General features: G+C 46.8%; 1 protein-coding gene across 3 annotated transcripts in view; it reads left to right on the top strand.

The window, feature by feature from the left end:
* Window positions 1-18,702, top strand: part of ITGAL (integrin subunit alpha L) — a 40,810-nt gene that overhangs the window by 6,002 nt on the left and 16,106 nt on the right. For all 3 annotated transcript variants that reach the window (XM_082643920.1, XM_082643919.1, XM_082643921.1), the window contains exons 8-18: window positions 3,142-3,274; window positions 3,434-3,584; window positions 6,999-7,072; window positions 7,154-7,286; window positions 11,418-11,569; window positions 11,905-12,042; window positions 12,438-12,635; window positions 12,779-12,909; window positions 14,653-14,813; window positions 14,919-15,070; window positions 16,908-16,997. In XM_082643920.1, the coding sequence (XP_082500046.1) occupies window positions 3,142-3,274; window positions 3,434-3,584; window positions 6,999-7,072; window positions 7,154-7,286; window positions 11,418-11,569; window positions 11,905-12,042; window positions 12,438-12,635; window positions 12,779-12,909; window positions 14,653-14,813; window positions 14,919-15,070; window positions 16,908-16,997 (1,513 nt within the window). The remainder of the gene's footprint in view (window positions 1-3,141; window positions 3,275-3,433; window positions 3,585-6,998; window positions 7,073-7,153; window positions 7,287-11,417; window positions 11,570-11,904; window positions 12,043-12,437; window positions 12,636-12,778; window positions 12,910-14,652; window positions 14,814-14,918; window positions 15,071-16,907; window positions 16,998-18,702) is intronic.

Raw genomic sequence — 18,702 nt, 5'->3', positions numbered from 1 at the left:
TTTATTCCAGGTTCTTTATTATTATTATTATTGAAGTATATAGTTGATTTACAATATTGTGTTACAGTCCAGGTTCGTTTGATTATTTTTTATTTTTATTTATTTATTTATTTTTGGCCACACCACGTTTCTTGTGGGATCTTAGTTCCCAGACCAGGGATTGAAGCCGGGCCCTGGGCAGTGAAAGCACAGACTCCTAACCACTGGACCGCTAGGGAATTCCGGAGTTCTTTTGATTATAACAGGACTCTACACCAACTAAATCCCAAAGGGGAATTCATGAGAGGATGCAGGGATAGCTCATGAACCTTTGGGACAGAGAATATTTCCAGGCCTCATGAGGGATTAGAACCAGAACTTGAAAAGAGATTGTGAATGATGGCAGCCACGGTAGAGTCACATCTTAGTTGGGGATCAGCTTTTGAAGTCACTGTATGAATACAGATCTCAAAGAGTCAAAATATTTTTGAATTATTCTTTGAATTGTTCATCAGAGTCAATATATCCAAGTCCCATATTGGAAACTAGCATATCCTGATTTTCTAAACCTACTAACCCAGAGTTGGATCAGATTACTGTGTTTAAATTGAGGCCTAGATGAATGTAGTTGGACTGTGTTAAAGGGCCATATTGTGTATTTTTTAAATACCTGTATTTAAACATTAGAGTGGCCATGGAAACTGAGACCACTTTAGGGAATAAGAGAATTACATCTTCTATCTCATGCTCCACCGAGGCATATGCTCAGATTGAGTGAAATAGCAGAAAGGATCTCCTGTACTATTACACTTGTATTTTTCATTTATATTTCTTTGCCAAGCATGTATAGTTGGATTTGCATAAGTTAAACATGCATGTGACGTATCTCAAAACTCTGCATGTGTTTCCAGCTCTTTTCTTCTGGGGCTTACTTGACCTGTCATGTCTACTTCATTCTTCTCTCTGTAGATGGCTCTGGTGGGTACATGATCAAACAATGTCCATTGAAAAAATGGCAGCCTCAGTTCCTCAATTCAGGTGAACAACCTGAATTCTAGCCTCCAGGAGAGGAAATCTGATTGGCTGAGCCTAGATTGTGTGTCCATGGGTCAACCCAGCTAAGGCCTTGCTCTACTTCATGGCATAGAGTCACATGGATTCAGGGGTCCCACCTCCATTGGGAAGGGGGCAGTTCTTAGAGAACTGGGTCCCCACAGGATGGGAAGATACCCCAAAAGGTGTCAGCTGTGGGAACAAAAAGAAGCGGTCATGGAAATGTATTTCATAAATAATTCTTGACCATCTGGCTGTGTGCCAGGCAGTGTTCCAGGTCAGGACTTGGCAGATTTGTTTTTATAAAGGGCCAGATAGTACTATTTTAGACTTTTGAGGCCACATAACAGTTATCTGTTGCATATTCTTCTTTGTTTTTGTAACTCTTTAAAAACAAAAATATAAAAATCATTTTTAGCCCAGAGACCATACAAAAACGAGCTGTGGGCTGGCTCTGGTCTACAGGTTTTTGTTTGCCATTTTCTAGGTGCTAGGAATTAACAGTGAACGAAACAAAGAAAAGTCTCTGCCCTCTTGGAGCTTAACATTCTAGTAGGGGAGAGAAATGTAATAAATAGGATAAATAAGTAAATTGGATCATATAGTAGAAGATGTAAGTTTTACAAAGAAAAATAAAGCAATGTTCAATGGGAAGATCAGGGAAGATTACATCTGAGCAAAGACTTGTTGGAGGTGAGGAAGCAGGCCATGTGGATACCTGAAGGAAGACCGTTCCAGGTAGAGGGAACAGAAGAGGCCCTGATCCCATGCTTGGGATGTTCACAGAAGAACCAGGACACCAGTGTGGCTGGAAGTAAGTAAGTGATGAGTTCAAGTAGTAGGAGATGAAGTCAGAGAGATCATCGAATTCTGGATGAGGCCCTAGTGAGGACTTTGGCTTTTCCTCTGAGTGAGATGAGAATCATTGGTGGTTTCGATCAAAGGAGTGATAATCTGATTTATGTTTTTAAAAGGATCCCCCTGGCTACAGGGTTGATATTAGACTGTGGAAGGGGCAAGGGTGGAAACAGGGATGCCAGTTCGCAGACACTGAAAAATCCAGATGAGAGATGATACTGGTTTAAACCAGGGTGGAAATCCATAAACAGGATCCATGATAGGCCATGTTCAGGTGGATGGAAGTTGGGGAAACATTTGCATCCGAGATAGAACAAGATGTGGTTTTGACCCCGCCCATCAGGTTCCTCTGTCTTTGGCAGCTTCCAAGTAGCTCTCCCGCCCTCCTCTCTGTATCTCTTCACCTCCACTGTGGCCTCTTCAGGTGACTTTCAGCTTCTGTTCCCAGTACAGGTCATGCCATAAGTCAGGGGTTGTGGACTGGCTTCTCTTGGATTACTTGTCTATCTTTGGTTAGCTGTGGGGTGAGGAGGGGAGGATGTTCAAATAGAGCGGCTGTCCCAGTGGAAGCTGTGGGCAGCCTGTCTTGCTTCAGAAGGAGGCTGTGGGCAGGGCAGGAATTTGGAGCCTCAGCCTGTCCAGAATTCAGTCCTTCCTTCTTTCTCTTCTATCACGTGTACTGAGCACCTACTCTGAGTCAGGAGCCAGAGATGCAGCAGCAAATCTGGTTTGGGGAACAATTGACACAGAAACAAGTCTCTTTGATTACCTAGGAGATTTGCTGCGGCAGAGATGTACAGGTAGCCTGGCAATGGTAGGGGAGGCAGAAGGAGGTGTTATATGAGCTTTCTCTAGAAGGGTGGCTTTCCAATTTTCTTCTGCCGTGGAGCCCATCCTTCCACTGGAATCTCACCTAGATCACCAGCATATCTAACTGATTAAAGGGCAGTTGCCAAGTGGTTGAAATGAAGAGTAGGAAGCCCAGAGTTTCCCCTCACTGCCCACAGACTCTGGGACAACCTCGTGGCTGCCCAGGATTCAGTTGAAGACCACTGGTCCAGAAGGAGGGATATGGCAACCAGGGTGAGGAAGGAGGTTCAGAAGAGAGCTCTGAAGGCTGGGAATAGCTGTCTGGGAATTGTGAGAAGGGATTTGGCATAATCAGCAGGACAGTGACTTAATGAGCAGGGTAAGGGAGAGACCTCAGGTGATTTGCGGGGAGTCTCTCACATTCCCCCTTCCTGGACACAGGACCAAGGTGTTCCAGCAAGAGCTGGGGGCCCGGCCAGATGCCACCAAAGTGCTTATCATCATCACTGATGGGGAAGCCACTGACAAAGCCAACATTGACGTGGCCAAAGACATCATCCGCTACATCATTGGGGTACGGGCTCCAGGTCCCTGCTTCTTCTTATGACCCATCTTCCCTCTTCTATTCCTGAACCCCACTCCCTTTCTCCCTGGGTCCAGGGTCTTGTGAAAATAACAGAAAATGGGTCTGCCATTCTGGGGATGCTAGCTCTTCACTCTTCATTTCTTCCAGATTGGAAAGTATTTTAAGACCAAGGAAAGTCAGGAGACACTCCATGAATTTGCCTCAAAACCTGCGGAGGAGTTTGTAAAGATTCTGGACACATTTGAGAAGCTGAAAGATCTATTCACCGAGCTGCAAAAAAAGATCTATGTCATTGAAGGTTAGTGGCAGACCCTGGAAGAGAGGGTTCAAGGGGATGTACACAGAACCTCACCTGGGACATTAGACTAAGGACACGTGGAATAATAATCACGGGAGCTTACAGAGCATCTGCCACTGTGTTAAGAGCTCTCCGGTAGGAACTTAGGGGAGGGTGATTTAGGAGCAGCCTCTATTTCCCTCTGAAAGTCTGTCTTCCTCCTGAAGCTCAGCTTGGTCCAGGATGGGTCCCCGAGCTGACCTATATCTTGTAGACATCAGCTGAGCCCTGTAGAATGACCATAATCCCTTCCTCTCCTCACTCAGCTCCCTCATTGTCACTTGTCCTGGGCCTCAAATTATTTAAGACAGGCAAGCAGGCAGGGGCCAAGTGCAAGGAGCCCACAGGCCCTCTCCTTTGGCCCAGAATAAGAGAAGGTTTGATTGTAGTCGCCAGATGGAGGACTGCCTATGGGAGAGTATTTTCCCAGGTAGCTTAGTCTGCTGAAAGGTACCTGATTCCCCCAGGAAGCCCCTTCACTAGGACACAGCCTTGGTGTTCAGTTCACTTGCAGAGGCAATGGATTATATTTAATGGGACCAGGCAGATCTGCTCAAGAATTCACTCTGCCTGTGCTGTGTGACCTCAGCCAGGTCACTTTCCCTCTCCGAGCCTCATCGTTCTCTGTTAAAGGGGGATAGTGATACCAGTCTCAGAGGGTTGTAAGGTTTAACTGCTGTATTCATTTCGTAGGACTGCTGTAACAAAGTACCAAAAACTAGGTGGCTTAAAGCAAGAGAAATGAAAAAAATAAAATAAAATAAAAAAGCAAGAGAAATGTGTTGTCTTGCAGTTCTGGAAGCTAGAAGTCAGAAATCAAAGGTTTGACAGGGCCATGCTCCTTGTGATGGTTTCGGAGAGAATCCTTCCCTGCCTCTTCTAACTTCTGGTGTTTGCTAACAGTCCTTGGTGTTCCTTGACTTGTAGCTGCATCACTCTGGTCGCCTGGCCGTCTTCTCCCTGTGTGTTTACCCATCATCTTCTCTCTGTGTCTGTCCCTCTGTGTCCAAATTGCCCCTTTTAATAAGGACACCAGTCAGATTGGATCAGGGCCCACCCTAATGACCTCATTTTAACTTGATTACCTCTGAAAAGACCCTATTTCCAAATAAGGTCACATTCTGAGGTACTAGGGGTTAGGACTTAGACATCTTTTCTTCAGGGAACACAATTCAAGGCCTAATGACTGCTTAGCAAAGTGCTTGGTACCTTGTAGACACTTGATAAATCATAGCTCTTATCCTCTATCCTTCCCTGCCCTTACTCATCCTTCAGATCGTAGTTTAGATGTCATTCCCTCTGATAAGTTCTCGCTGATCCCAAGTCTGGGTTCCCATGTGCTGCTTTAACCACTATACATTCCCTCTCACAGCCCCTGTGACATACATTGTATTAGAACTCTCTATTAGGGGACTTCCCTGGTGGTCCAGTGGTTAAGAATCCGCCTTCCAATGCAGGGGACGCGGTTTCGATCCCTGGTCAGGGAACTAAGATCCCACATGCTGCGGGGCACCTAAGCCCAAGCTTGGAAGATCCCACATGCCACAGCTAAGACCTGACGCAGTCAAAAAAAAAAAAAAAAAAAAGAGCTCTCTATTAGATGTCTGTCTCCCACACTAAACTGAGAGGTTTAGTGACAAGTATTGTGCCTGCTTTCCCACCCCTGTATCCCTGACACCAAATACTTAGTGACTCTAAATGTTTCTTCAGTGAATGAACAAATCTTCATAATAATTGCTACGGTTCTTGAAAGCTTACAGGTAACAGGCACTTTATCTATATCATTGAATCCGTTCTTCTCAGTATCCTTGCAAGGCTGGTGGTATTATTTTCATTTTATTTATTCATGCTGGCAACAACCATGGAGCAGGCACTGTGACTCAGACTCTCAGGGATATTGCCAACATAGAACTCATATTCAGGTTGGATAAAGAAAGACAGTAAACAAACAGGATGATTCAAGATTGTGGTAAGTGCTATAAAGAAAATGAGTAAAGTGATGACAGATTTAATTGGAAGAAGCCACTTTAAATAAGCTTTTCAAGGAAGGCCTTTCTGAGATGCAATTTTTTTTGGCCACGCTGCGCAGCTTGTGGGATCTCAGTTCCCTGACCAGGGATTGAACCTGAGCCAGCAGTGAAAGCCCAGAATCCTAACCACTAGACCACCAGGGAAATCCCGTGAGGTGCTTTTTTTTAAAGTGAGGTAAAATTCACTGAGATAACTTTTGAGCTGAGGCATGAAAGATGAGAATCAGACAGCCATGGGAGAAGTGTGGGCAAAGGGCATTATAGTCAGAGAGAAGATCAAGTGCAAAGGCTAGGAGATGGGGCAGGGCTCAGTGTGCTGGAGGAACAGGAAAAAAGGTCAGTGTAATAGCAGTGTGGGGAGTAAGGGAGACAGAAGTTTGGAGAGGAAAGCAGGGGCCTCCCAGCTCCTCATGAGTTTGGATTTTAGTCTTCAGACCAATGAGAAGTTACGAAGGGTTTTAAGAAAGGGAAAGATGAGATCTGATGTACATTTTTAAAAAAGAGTACACAACTTGCTCTGTTAAAAATGGCATAGAAAGAGGAAGAATGAAGTCAAAGGGGCTTCCCTGGCGGTCCAGTGGTTAGGACTCTGCACTTCCACTGTAGCGGGCATGGGTTTGATCCCTGGTCAGGGAACTAATAACCCATGTGCTGTGTAGCACGGCCAAAAAAATAATAAATTTAATTTTAAAAAAAAGAAAAGAATGAAGTCAAAGAGACCAAATTAGCAAGCTCCTGCCTTAGTCAGGCACAAGAGGAGGATGGCTTGGGCCAGTGTGGCAGTGATACAGACGATTCACAGAAGTGGGCAGATGTGTTTTGTAGGTAGAACTATCATGATTTGGTCATATGTTGGAGGTAGAATGGAGGGAAAAGGGAAGAATCAAGGTTGTTTCCGGCGCTTTTAGCGTGAGTCACTAGGTGGGTGTGGGGTGCTATTCATTGAAGAGGGGAAGCCTGAGTAGGAGCAGAAATCAGGAGCTGCCTCTTAGACGAGCTGAGTCGGGGAAGGGAATAGCCACACCTGGGGCGCGTGGAGAGTCACGGGAGACTCAGGGCATAAGTCGCTTCCCCGTCTAACGCTAAGGTTCATGCTCTTGGGAAGTCCCTGGCAGTCCAGTTGTTAGGACTTGGCACTCTCACTGCCAGGGCCCCGGGTTCGATCCCTGGTCGGGGAACTAAAATCCCATAAGCTGCACAGAGCTGCCAAAAACAAAAAAAAGTTCATGCTCTTTCTACCTTGCCTACGGATAGATGCTGTGTTTTTTTCCTCAGTCCTTTCTTGAGCATCACTGTTTTCACTGCTCCTTGGGTCTCGGCTCATTCTCCCTACCTCGTCCCTCAGGCACAAGCAAACAGGACCTGACATCCTTCAACATGGAGCTGTCCTCCAGCGGGATCAGTGCAGATCTCATCAGGGTGAGTGGCGGGCCTGACACTACCGGCTGAGGGATGTGGTGGGAACGCAGCTGACCCGCACTCATCTCCCTCCCTGGGCAGGGCCATGGCATTGTAGGGGCCGCTGGAGCCAAGGACTGGGCTGGGGGCTTTCTCGATCTGAAGACAGACCTGCGGGGTGATACATTTGTTGGGAATGAACCATTGACACCAGAAGTGAGGGCAGGATATTTGGGTGAGTACTTCTCTTTTCTGCTGGGTTCTTTCAGCTTTGGGGAACCAGGGAGTCACTCAGAGTGACTTTCAAAATAATAATGAAAGCAATTAAGCAACAATGTGAACAAACTCAGTTTAAATATGGTTATAATAGTCTTCATTTTTCCCTTACTAACCCTTCACCTGTGTATTAATCATGTTTTTATTTTCTGTACCTTATGATGCTTTGACATCTTGTGGCCTTGCTAACCCTGGAGAGACTGCTTCTCCCAGGGCCAGCTAATTCCTACAGGTAGGAAACAACTTGCCTGGGAGCAGGCCTTCCATAGGCCAACTGGCCAATCCAGATACTGCATCCCAACCGCGCTTTTATCTAACTTTCACACACCAGGCCAGTATCCACCCTGACGTAAATCACCCCAGGCCCAGGTACTAGATAACTGAAGACCACCTCTATAGCCCAGAACCTGCCAACATTATTCAAACTGTCCAGTCCTAAGCTTGCTCCAACTTGCCTTGCCTCCCTCATTCCTTCCCACCGAAACTGCAGTAATGGCTCTGGGCCATTCTCCCCTTGCTCCTTCCACCCTGGGGCTTCTCCCATCTGGCCCTGCATGGCCTGCTGTGGCGCCTGCTTTGGGGAGCTGTGAGTGATAAACTTTTTTCAATGGCAGTGACTTCTCTGTGCTGTTACTCAGTTATACCTATAAATTAAATCCCGAGTCCATTTTAAAACAACCTGCCTCATCGGTGGAAGGACCAGCCCCTCCTCCATGAGGCTTCATCCCCTTGAATTGTCCAGGAACTCCAGGGTTGATTCAGTCTCAAGAGTTCTCAGATACCAAGCACAGAGGAAATGAGGCTGGTCAATCCACAACTGCTGTTGCTTCTCTCTGCCTCGTGGTGTCTTGTCCTGCGCAGTCCTGGGGATGCTGTCCATCCAAGCCGATGCCAGTCTCAGGAGCAGAATGGCTTCACCCTTGCGCTTGGGGTTATAGCTCTTCTAGTTCACATTCAAAGAGTCAGCCTGTCTCAAGGCACGAACTGACTCCAAGAGCCCTGGGATAGGAGTGCTTCCAGGTTCTACCTCCTCATAGATCTAGAACCACCACCCTCCACCCTGCCTCACCCATGACCCTTGGCTGGGGGTGGGCTCAGTACACAAAGATTATTATTAAACTTTCAAAACACAAGATCTTATTAAATACTTTCCTCGGGAAAATGGGTGCTATTCATCGTGCATCTACCCTTACCCTTCTAAGGGAGACTGCCCTCTGATTTTTTTCCTTGTTTTCCTTTTCTTTTTCTTTACTGAGCAAGTATTATGTGCCAGGCACTGTTCTAAGTGCATGGCACATATTAACTTATTTTTATCTCATTTTATCCTCCCAACAACCCTGTAAGTAGGTATTTTTATCATCTCTATTTTACAGATGAAGAAACTGAGCCCAGGAGACTTTAAATAACTTCCCCCAGGGTCACAGACTAGTAGGTGGAACCCAGGTAGTCCAGCCCCAAATCTGTGCTTCGTAACCACTGCACTTACACTGCAGCACCTACACTACTGCCTTCAGCGTGGTTTTCTGTTCTTCAGTAGCAGTTGACCCTCTGCAGCTGCGGGTTCCACGTTTATGATCCGTGGTTGGTTGAATCCCCAGATTTGGAAGCCAGGGATACCAAGGGCCAATTGTGGGACTTTGAGCGTCTGTGGTGGATTTTGGTATCAGGGCAGGTCCTGGAACCAATCCCCTGCGGATATGTAGAGATGATGACTGTACTGCAAAATAGCTGGCAAATTTGCTCACTGAATAAGAAGAAATAACCCAAAGCTGAATCTCTAGTTAGGCACCCATACCACTATATACACACACACAGAGGTATGTGTGTGTTGTGTACATGTAGAAGTAAATATAATCTTGATTGCCTACTATGCTACTATCATTCAGATCTTAGTTTAGATCTCACTAACATGGTGCTAAGCATTTTACATCCACGGTCTTATTTAATCCTCAAAACCCCCCTATAAGGTTGGTATTGTCCCAGTTTTTTTTTAGACGAGAAGACTGAGGCTCAGACACATGAAGTAATTTACTCAAGATTACACAGCCAGGAAGAAGTAATACTCGGATTAAAACCTTGTCTCTCTGATTTCAAAGGGCAATTTCTTAACCCTTGTACTTCAGGAATATACATGAAGAAACAGGAGAGTGATTCAGCCTCTTCATCCTTCCTCTCATGGGCTATAGAGTCTTGGACATCTGTTTTGCTCATTCACTTTCAACTGCTCTGAGCAAAGAAGGTCATGCGGAGGAGGGATAAATTGGGAGATTGGGACCGACATACACACACTACTATACATAAAATAGGTAACGAATAAAAACCTATTGTATAGCACAGGGAACTCTACTCAGTACTCTGTAATGACCTATATGGGAAAAGAATCTAAAAAAGTGGATATATGTATATGTATAACTGATTCATTTTGCTGTACAGTACAAACTAACCTAACATTGCAAATCAACTGTACTCCAATAAAAATTAATTCAAAAAAAATAAACAAAAAGGTCAAATTGGGTCAATGAGTCATCTTCAGAGCATTCCTGCGAGGTGGCTCCTGGCTCCCACCCAATCCCTGGTCCAATTTCCTGCAGCATTTCCTCCAGCGTTTCATCAGTGTAGGAACAGAGGGCAGGGAACCTCAACCACAGGAGTTGTGAAGTATGTAGATAACCTCAGTGATATCTTGAAGCAGAGATGTTTTCAAGTCTCCTGCTTTTTTTTTTCTTGAGGTATAGTAGATTTACAATAACATATTTGTTTCAGGTGTACAAGATAGTCGTTCAAAAGTTTTATATATTATGCTCCATTTATAGTTATTATAAAATATTGGCTATATTCTCTGTGCTGTACAATCACCACTCCTTATGGGTTTTTTATTTAATTAATTAATTTCTGGCTGCGTTGGGTCTTTGTTGCTGCGCATGGGCTTTCTCTAGTTGCGGCGAGCGGGGTCTACTCTTCGTTGTGGTGTGCGGGCTTCTCATTGCGGTGGCTTCCCTTGTTGCAGAGCATGGGCTCCAGGTGCACGGGCTCAGTAGTTGTGGCATGTGGGCTCAGTAGTTGTGGTGCATGGGCTTAGTTACTCCTCAGCATGTGGGATCTTCCTGGACCAGGGCTCAAACCCGTCCGTGTTGCCTACATTGGCAGGTGGATTCTTAACCACCGCGCCACCAGGGAAGTCCACCACTCCTCATGTTTAAATTTCAGTATTTTTATTAGGCTGTGTCTCCATGCTGACTGAGTTGTACTGCCTTACCAAACTTTTTCATTGAAACGTATCTTTAATCTTTTCTACCAAATTTTTCTGCAAAACTTTTCACACTTTGAGAAAAGTTAATAGTACAATGAATATCCATATACCCTTCACCTAGGTTTATCAGTTGTTAACATTTGCCATATTTGCTTATCTCTCTTTATATATATATACACATATATATGTAAAGAATAACATACATATGTATATATTATTTTATCAGTAAGGATTCTCCAGAGAAACAAAGCCCATAGGATATATCTATATGTATATCTGTATCTGTATCTCTATATAGATACATAATTCTTTTTCTCTCTTTTCCTATCTATCTATCTAGCTAGCTAGCTATCATCTATAAAGAGATTGGTTTTAAGAAGTTGGGTCATGCAATGTAGGGGCTGCCAAGTCTGAAACAGGGCAGGCTGGCAGTCTTGAGGCATCTGCTGCTTTATTTTTAATCTTCGTGCAAACTTTGCCTTCTTCTTACTAATATATTCAATTTCATTTTACTCTTTAAAAAGAAGGTAGTCTCCTTTATAAACCCTTAGGTGAACTGAGCCTCAGGAAGATGTTTACCCTTCAGTACGCGGCTGCTTCGTCCTGTGCATGCGTGTTGTCCACAGTTCGAGAAATGCAGTCTTGGACCCTGACGGCAGGATTTGTACTCCTCGGAGCACATGGCTGCTCTTCTCGGGAGAAGGTCTTCTGGCCGTCTCCATGCATCTTTGCTGCTAACCCAGCTTCCCACCATCTCTGCCGCCTTTTCCCCTGGGTTTTACCTTCGTTCAGCAGCCATTGTGTTCCTAACTCCAAGCCCCGCGCTCGCTCTCTCCTCAGGCTACACGGTGACCTGGCTGCCCTCCCGACGGACCACGTCGCTGCTGGCAGCTGGAGCCCCCCGATACCAGCACGTGGGGCGGGTGTTGCTGTTCCAAGAGCCAAAGGGCGGAGAACCTTGGAGCCAAATCCAGAAAATAGATGGGATCCAGGTGAGCGTGATTGCAGGGGCGTCCGCCCAAGAGGGGGTTGGAGTGACACTAGTTATGCTTCCTGCTGTCTTCCGAACATGCATCCACTTGCTGAGCATACGCCCTGTGCCGAGCACTGTCACATTTGTTCCCCTGCAAAGCCTCTGAGGTTAGCCTTGTCATCCCCACTTGCCAACTTAAGATCCCAACTTGTCTGAATTCATACGGGCTCTAAGTGGGATCCAGGACTTGGACCTTCATTTGAAGGCTTAGAGTAGGATGGATGTGGTGCACTTGATGGGGAGGGAGGTGTCCTGCTCTAGGTTTCTTCCTCAAACGTCTTCCTCTCCCTGCAGGTTGGCTCTTATTTTGGTGGCGAGCTGTGTGGCGTTGACATGGACCAAGATGGGGAGACAGAGCTGCTGCTGGTTGGAGCCCCCCTGTTCTATGGCGAGCAGAGAGGAGGCCGGGTGTTCGTCTACCAGAGAAAAAAGGTGGGGACCAGGACAATGCGTGGAGAATGTGGGAGAAGGAGACTCCCGTGCCTTCTCAGGTCTCAGTTATTCTGAAAGCCTTTCCCTGCCTGATCCTGTGTTAATCAGACCTTTAGAACAACGACAAACAATAGCAAATATGTGGAGGTGGGTAAAATGTGTGCAAGGCCCAGTGCCAAACTTTTTATATATAGGATACCTCGTTTGATTCTCATAATCACCTTCTGGGATACTATGAGCTTTATTTTACAAATGGGAACGTCGCAGCTCAGCAAGGCTGGGCAACTTTCCAAAGGCACAAAGTCACACAGATAACAAAGGTGGGGAATTCCCTGGCGGTCCAGTGGTTAGTGCTGAGTGACTGAGCTGGGACCTGTCGCCTTGCTCCTTCCTAGCTGGGGTTCGACATGGTCTCAGAGCTGCACGGGGATCCTGGCTACCCCCTTGGGCGATTTGGAGCAGTCATCGCTGCCCTGACGGACATCAATGGGGATGAGCTGACAGACGTGGCCGTGGGAGCCCCTCTGGAAGAGCAGGGGGCTGTGTACATCTTCAATGGGCAGCAAGCGGGGCTGAGCCCCTGGCCCAGTCAGGTGAGGTACCCCGCCTGCCAATCAGAACCCATTCCCAGGCACCTGGCAGCCACCAAGCCCCAACCCCACTCCTCAGCCCGACTCTTCCCGCCCTTCCGCCTGTCCTCTCCCCAGCTTAGCATGAATTTCTCTCTTGGTCTCAGCGGATAGAAGGGACCCGGATGCTCCCAGGAATTCGATGGTTTGGACGCTCCATCCATGGGGTGAAGGACCTTGGCGGGGACGGCCTGGTAGATGTGGCTGTAGGGGCTGAGAGCCAGGTGATCATGCTGAGGTAAGATGGGACTCCTGAGTCCTACCTGGGGATGATTTCAGTCCTCATCCTTTCAGCAGTTACGATGTACTAGGCATCGTGCTAAATGCTTATCGACATGGGCGCATTTGGTCCTCGGCTCAACCCCGTGAGTTTGGTTTTCCTTTTGCATGGCTTTGTGTCTGGCTCCAGGTTAAACAGCTGCTATTCAGTGACAGACTGGGATTTGAACCCAGGCCTATCTAACACTAAAACCTCCTAGAGAGACGAGGGATGTCTTTAGAACCTGGTGACCTGGATTCAAGTCGAAGCTCTGCCGTTGACTTCTTGGGTGATCTTACCCCAGTCACTTCGCTTCTCAAGACCTCAGTTTCTTCATCTTTGAAATGGTGATGGCATTTCCTGCCTGACTCAGATCTTAGAGTCACTGGAAGACTCATGTAACATCATCTAGTGACTAGATACTGTCTTCAATACGGAACAAGGCATTGGCTACAGTGTATATGTGGGGAAACATATAATAAAGAAGTAAAACAAATAAATAGATCATTACAATTGTGATAAGTGCCGTGAGGGGCATGAACAGGGTTCTGTGAGACAGAATAGCAGGGGAGACTACTGTAGACTGGGTGGCCAAGAAAGACCTTTCTGAGGAACTGGGACTTGAAAGATGAGAAAGAGCCAGGCTTGCAGAAATCTGGGGCAAGAGCTTTCTTTGTCGAAATCCCAGGAGGTGCCAAGGCGGTAAGGCAGGCCAAAGTGTGACTTGTTCAAGGCACGGAAATAGGATCAGTGTGGTAGGAGATGAGACTGGAGAAGAGGGACTTCCCTGGTTGTCCAGTGGGTAAGACTCTGTGCTCCCAATGCAGGGGGCCTGGGTTCAGTCCCTGGAGGGGAACTAGATCCCACAAGCCTCAGCTAAAGATACCCCCGCATGTGGCACTGAAGATCCCACGTGCCACAACTAAGAAGCAGCGCAGCCAAAAAAAAAAAAAGACTGGAGAGGCAGGTGGTATGGCACAGACAGTGAAAAGTTTAGATTTTATTCTGAATATGATGGGACATCCTTGAAAGGTTACTGGCATGGAAGCTCAATATCTTTGTTCCCTGACCAGGGATCGAACCTGGGCCATCGGCAATGAAAGCTCGGAGACCTAACCACTAGACCACCAGGGAATTCCCTGACTTTTCTTTTTATAAATTTATTCATTCATTCATTCATTCATTTTTATTTTTAGCTGCGTTGTGTCTTCGTTGCTGTGTGTCAGCTGTCTTTAGTTGTGACGAGCGGAGGCTACTCTTCGTTGAGGCACGTGGGCTTCTCATTGCGGTGGCTCCTCTTGTTGCGGAGCACAGGCTCTAGGCATGCGGGCTCAGTAGTTGTGGCACGTGGGCTCAGTAGTTGTGGCACACGGGCTTAGTTGCTCTGCAGCATGTGGAATCTTCCCAGACCAGGGCTCGAACCCGTGTCCCCTGCATTGGCAGGCGGATTCTTAACCACTGTACCACCAGGGAAGTCCCGACTTTCCTTTTTAAAAGCTCATTCTTCTGTGTGAGAAATGGGTCAGAAGGCTGCTAGGAAGAATTATCATTATGGGGAGCCCTAATGAATTATCATTATTATTTTTGTTGCAAAGAGACAGTGACATTGAGGTCTGCTTCAGGGAAGGGGAGTCCTCTGGACTCTGCTAGCTGGAGCCCCAGGTCTGGCTGGGGATGGCAGTTGAGGCCGAGGGAGAGCGTTGGTTGTTTCCTTCCCTGAAGCTCCCGGCCTGTGGTGGATATCATCACAACCATGTCCTTCTCCCCGGCCGAGATCCCAGTGCATGAAGTCGAGTGCTCGTATTCCACCAGCGACAAGAAGAAGGAAGGCGTTAACATCACAGTCTGTTTCCAGGTCAAGTCTCTCATCTCCCAGTTCAAAGGTCAGTGCTGTCTTCCTGCTTCCCAGCGCAGCTGCCTGCCCCAAATCCAGGCTCATGGCCCCAGGATCCGCCATCATTCAACTCTTGCCTTTCCACCCTGCCCAGGGCACCTGGTTGCCAACCTCACTTACACTCTGCAGCTGGATGGCCATCGGACCAGAAGCCGGGGGTTGTTCCCAGAAGGGAAACATGAGCTCAACAGGAACACAGCTGTCACCTCAGTCAAGTCCTGCACTGGGTTCTGGTTCCACTTCCCGGTAAGGAGCCAGCAAGGCTGCTCAGGGGAGGGAAGGGGTGGACGAGCTGACCGCAGCGGGAGGCAGCCCCAGTGCCAGGCTCGGCTCCATCGCTGTCCAGCACAGGTCACAGGTCACCTTGATCTCCTGGTCCTACCGTTTCCTCTTCTGTATCACAGTAGTAACAATACCTTCAGCATATTTTCTTCTAGTCCTTAATCCACATCCATAGGCGTTTTAAACATGATTACAATTGTAAAGTGCTTACCATTTTTTCCCTACTCTTTTCACGCATCATATATTAATGCTGCAGCTCAGCTTTCAGATTATTTTTAATGGCCACAGAATATTCGGTCCTATGGAATATTCAGGCACGGTGGTGTGTCACTATTTGCCAGGTACATGTGGTCACTTATTATTATTATTATTATTATTATTAAAATATTTATTTATTTATTTGGCTGCACCAGGTCTTAGTTGCGGCACTCGGTATCTTCGTTTGCCGTGTGGGTGTTTTATTATTAACATCCATCCCAGGGCTTCCCTGGTGGTGCAGTGGTTAAGAATCCACCTGCCAATGCAGGGGACATGGGTTCGAGCCCTGGTCCAGGAAGATCCCACATGCCGCGGAGCAACTAAGCCTGTGCACCACAACTACTGAGCCCGAGTGCCACAACTGCTGAAGCCCGAGTGCCTAGAGCCTGTGCTCTGCAACAAGAGAAGCCACCGCAATGAGAAGCCCACGCACCACACAAAGAGTAGCCCCCCGCTTGCCACACCTAGAGAAAGCCTGCACGCAGCCACGGGGACCCAATGCAGCCAGAAATAAATAAATAAATGTATTTTTAAAAAATCCATCCCAGAAAGAAGTTTTTTAAGTTCTTGTTAGTTTAGATAACTGCCAAAATACCCAAATTCCGTTTGCTTATACCTGTTCTGTATGAAATAAGATTGATACTGAATTTTATTCTGGCCTCAAATATTTCATAAGAGACTGAATATGTGATTGGTATACTCAGTATAAGATTTTGAAGTTTGTTTTCAAGTTTTTATTATGGGGAATTTCAGACATACAAAAGTAGAAAAAGAGTTTAATGAACCGCCAAACAGCCATCACCCATTTTCAACAATTTTCAGCTCACGATCTCATTTCATTCAGAGACTCTCTGCCTCCTCACACCCATAACCCGCATTACAAGATTTGGAAATATTAAACATAAATTTGCCAGAGAAGAGGCACTGTGACATGATGGAAAGACTTTAGACTTGGGAGTTGGACAGGTCTGGGTTCACTTCCTAGTTCTAGTCCTTAGGAAAATTGTGTCACCTTTTTACACCTCACTTTCCTCATCTCTAATGTGGGGATAATAATGCCTACCTCTTCGAATTGGGGGAAATTTTAGGTGAGGACAAAAAGCCCTCCAAAGCGAGCGTCTCCAAAGTGTCCGGCGCTGGTAATAACATAAAAGACTGAGACCCACCCCTCTTCTCAAGGAACTGGGATATTCTACTTATTCTAGAGTATTCTTTTCTTGTGCAAACTTTGATAATGGTTGCCTAGAGGAGTTTGACAGAGATTCAGGGACTTCTGTTAGGACTCAGTGGGGAAAAGTGCCATGGTTGATGACTGATGTCTGCCTTGGGATTGGGGCTGAGGGATGAGCACTCGTACTGAGAAGCAAGCTGGGCATATTATAAACACCTGATGTATAGTAAACATATTTCCACTCCTGGTAAGGTCTCAGACAACTAGCTACTGGAATTTCATCCTTTATAAAGTATGGACAAGTTGTGCCTTTAATTGGAAGTGTGGTAAAGGTTAAACTCATGACATAGGTTGTATTCTTATTGCCCTCAGGTGTGCACTCAAGACCTCATCTCTCCCATCAATGTCTCCCTAAATTACTCTCTCTGGGAGGAAGAAGGGACACCGAGGGACCAAAGGGCGGTAAGAAGAGATCAGCTGGAGAAACTGATAAGAAATAAGGGAGAATAGAAATTCAATTTAGCAGGACTGTATTACATTGGCTTCAAGCAATAGAAATGAAATATGCTTACTTAAGCAGAAAGGAGTCTATGGGAGTTTGTATTTAAGAGAAATTTGGAAAACTGGGATTGGGAAGATGGAGGACCAGGGTGGGTGGAGGCTCTGGGGGCTCTCAAGAGGAAGAAATAATGGATGGACTTCCCAGGGCACGGCCCCTTCCGTGCATCCCTCTGTGCATCAGCTTCAGACCTCATTAGGCTTCTAACCTGGGGCGAATACTAACAGATGCAAATTACAGAGAGAGAACACCAGAAAGCCTAGGACCATCGCTTATCTGTGGAAGGACGGGGTATCCTAGCTAGCCTTCTCACCCAAGGGTATTCCGTTGAGGGCAGGTAGTTCCCTCAAAGCCTAATTGGGGTGCCCTTGTTATGTAAAAGAAGAGGAAAACACTCTCTATCCTAGTTTCCTGGATCACACGCTCCCTACCCAGTGCCAAAAGCCTAATTTCCTCTTCTGAAATCCTTGACACTCAGCTGGTGGTTTGGCTTCTGTCGGAAGGCAGCAGGGTCTGATGGAAAGAACCTGGGCCTGGAAGCCTGAAGATGTAGATTTTTTTTTTTCTGGCACAAGCAGGTCTGTATTTCTTTGGGACTGTTTCTGCATCTCTGAAATGAGTCGCAACGTTCTGAGGCCCCTTTCGGAGCCGGAGCATGGTGACTGATAAGCACATTCCTTCTTGTGGTTTTTGACAGCTTGCACTGAGTGCCCTGCCCCGCAACCTGCCACCCACTCAGGATGTATAGGGACAACCAGCAGTTTCTCCCATTGGCACTAATTAAAAAAAAAAAAAAAAAAGTCAAACTGTGTGGTGCAGCAACTCAGGCTTAAGAAGAGACCTGGGAATTCCCTGGTGGTCCAGTGGTTAGGACTCCAAGCTTCCACTACAAGGGGCATGAATTCGATCCCTGTTTGGGGAGCTAAGATCCCGCAAGGTGTGTCGCCCGGCCAAAAAATAATAATAATAATAATAAACCAATTAACGGCTAATTTAAAAAAAGAAAGAGAGAGACCTGAGGTCACAGTTGTGAAAAAGTCTTCCTGGGGGAAGTGTCATTGGTTCCGGATCTCGCAGAATGAGTAGATTTTGGGTAGGTTGAGAGAGGAGGCACGATTTTAAGTTCAGGGGAAATGGGGAGGTGGGATTAGCGTCTGGCAGGACAACTGAGCAAGACAGAGGCCCGGGATGCCCCTTTAGGGACAGGCTGTGGTCTGGTGGGTGGTGGGAAATCTGTGTGGGAATGTTGGGGTGGCTGTGAGCAGTCAGCAGGAGCTGCCCGGAGCCCCGCCCTTAGGGGAGGGTCTGGAGGCTGCTTGCCAGATGGCCTGGAAGTGGAGGAGGCTGGAGTCTCTCGAGAACATACAGCTGATCACCCATAAAACAATCCTGTGTCACCATTACCCTCAACTGCCTAATATGGCTTGCAAGGCCGGGGGGAATCTGGACCCTGCTTCCCCCTCCTGCCCCTCCTGACACGCGGCACTCCTGCCAGTCTGAGCATCTTCCTGCTCCTTACACAGGCACAATCTCTCTTGCCTTGGCCTTCCCGTAAACTGTTCTTTCTCCGTCTCTTTCCATTCTCTTCACCTGGCTCCCTCCTTCTCA

Source organism: Mesoplodon mirus, assembly GCF_964341445.2.
Source record: "Mesoplodon mirus genome assembly, chromosome: 15".
Lineage (NCBI taxonomy): Eukaryota > Metazoa > Chordata > Mammalia > Artiodactyla > Ziphiidae > Mesoplodon > Mesoplodon mirus.
Note: the sequence above shows the minus strand (reverse complement) of the source record. Positions and strands in the feature narration are given on the sequence as shown.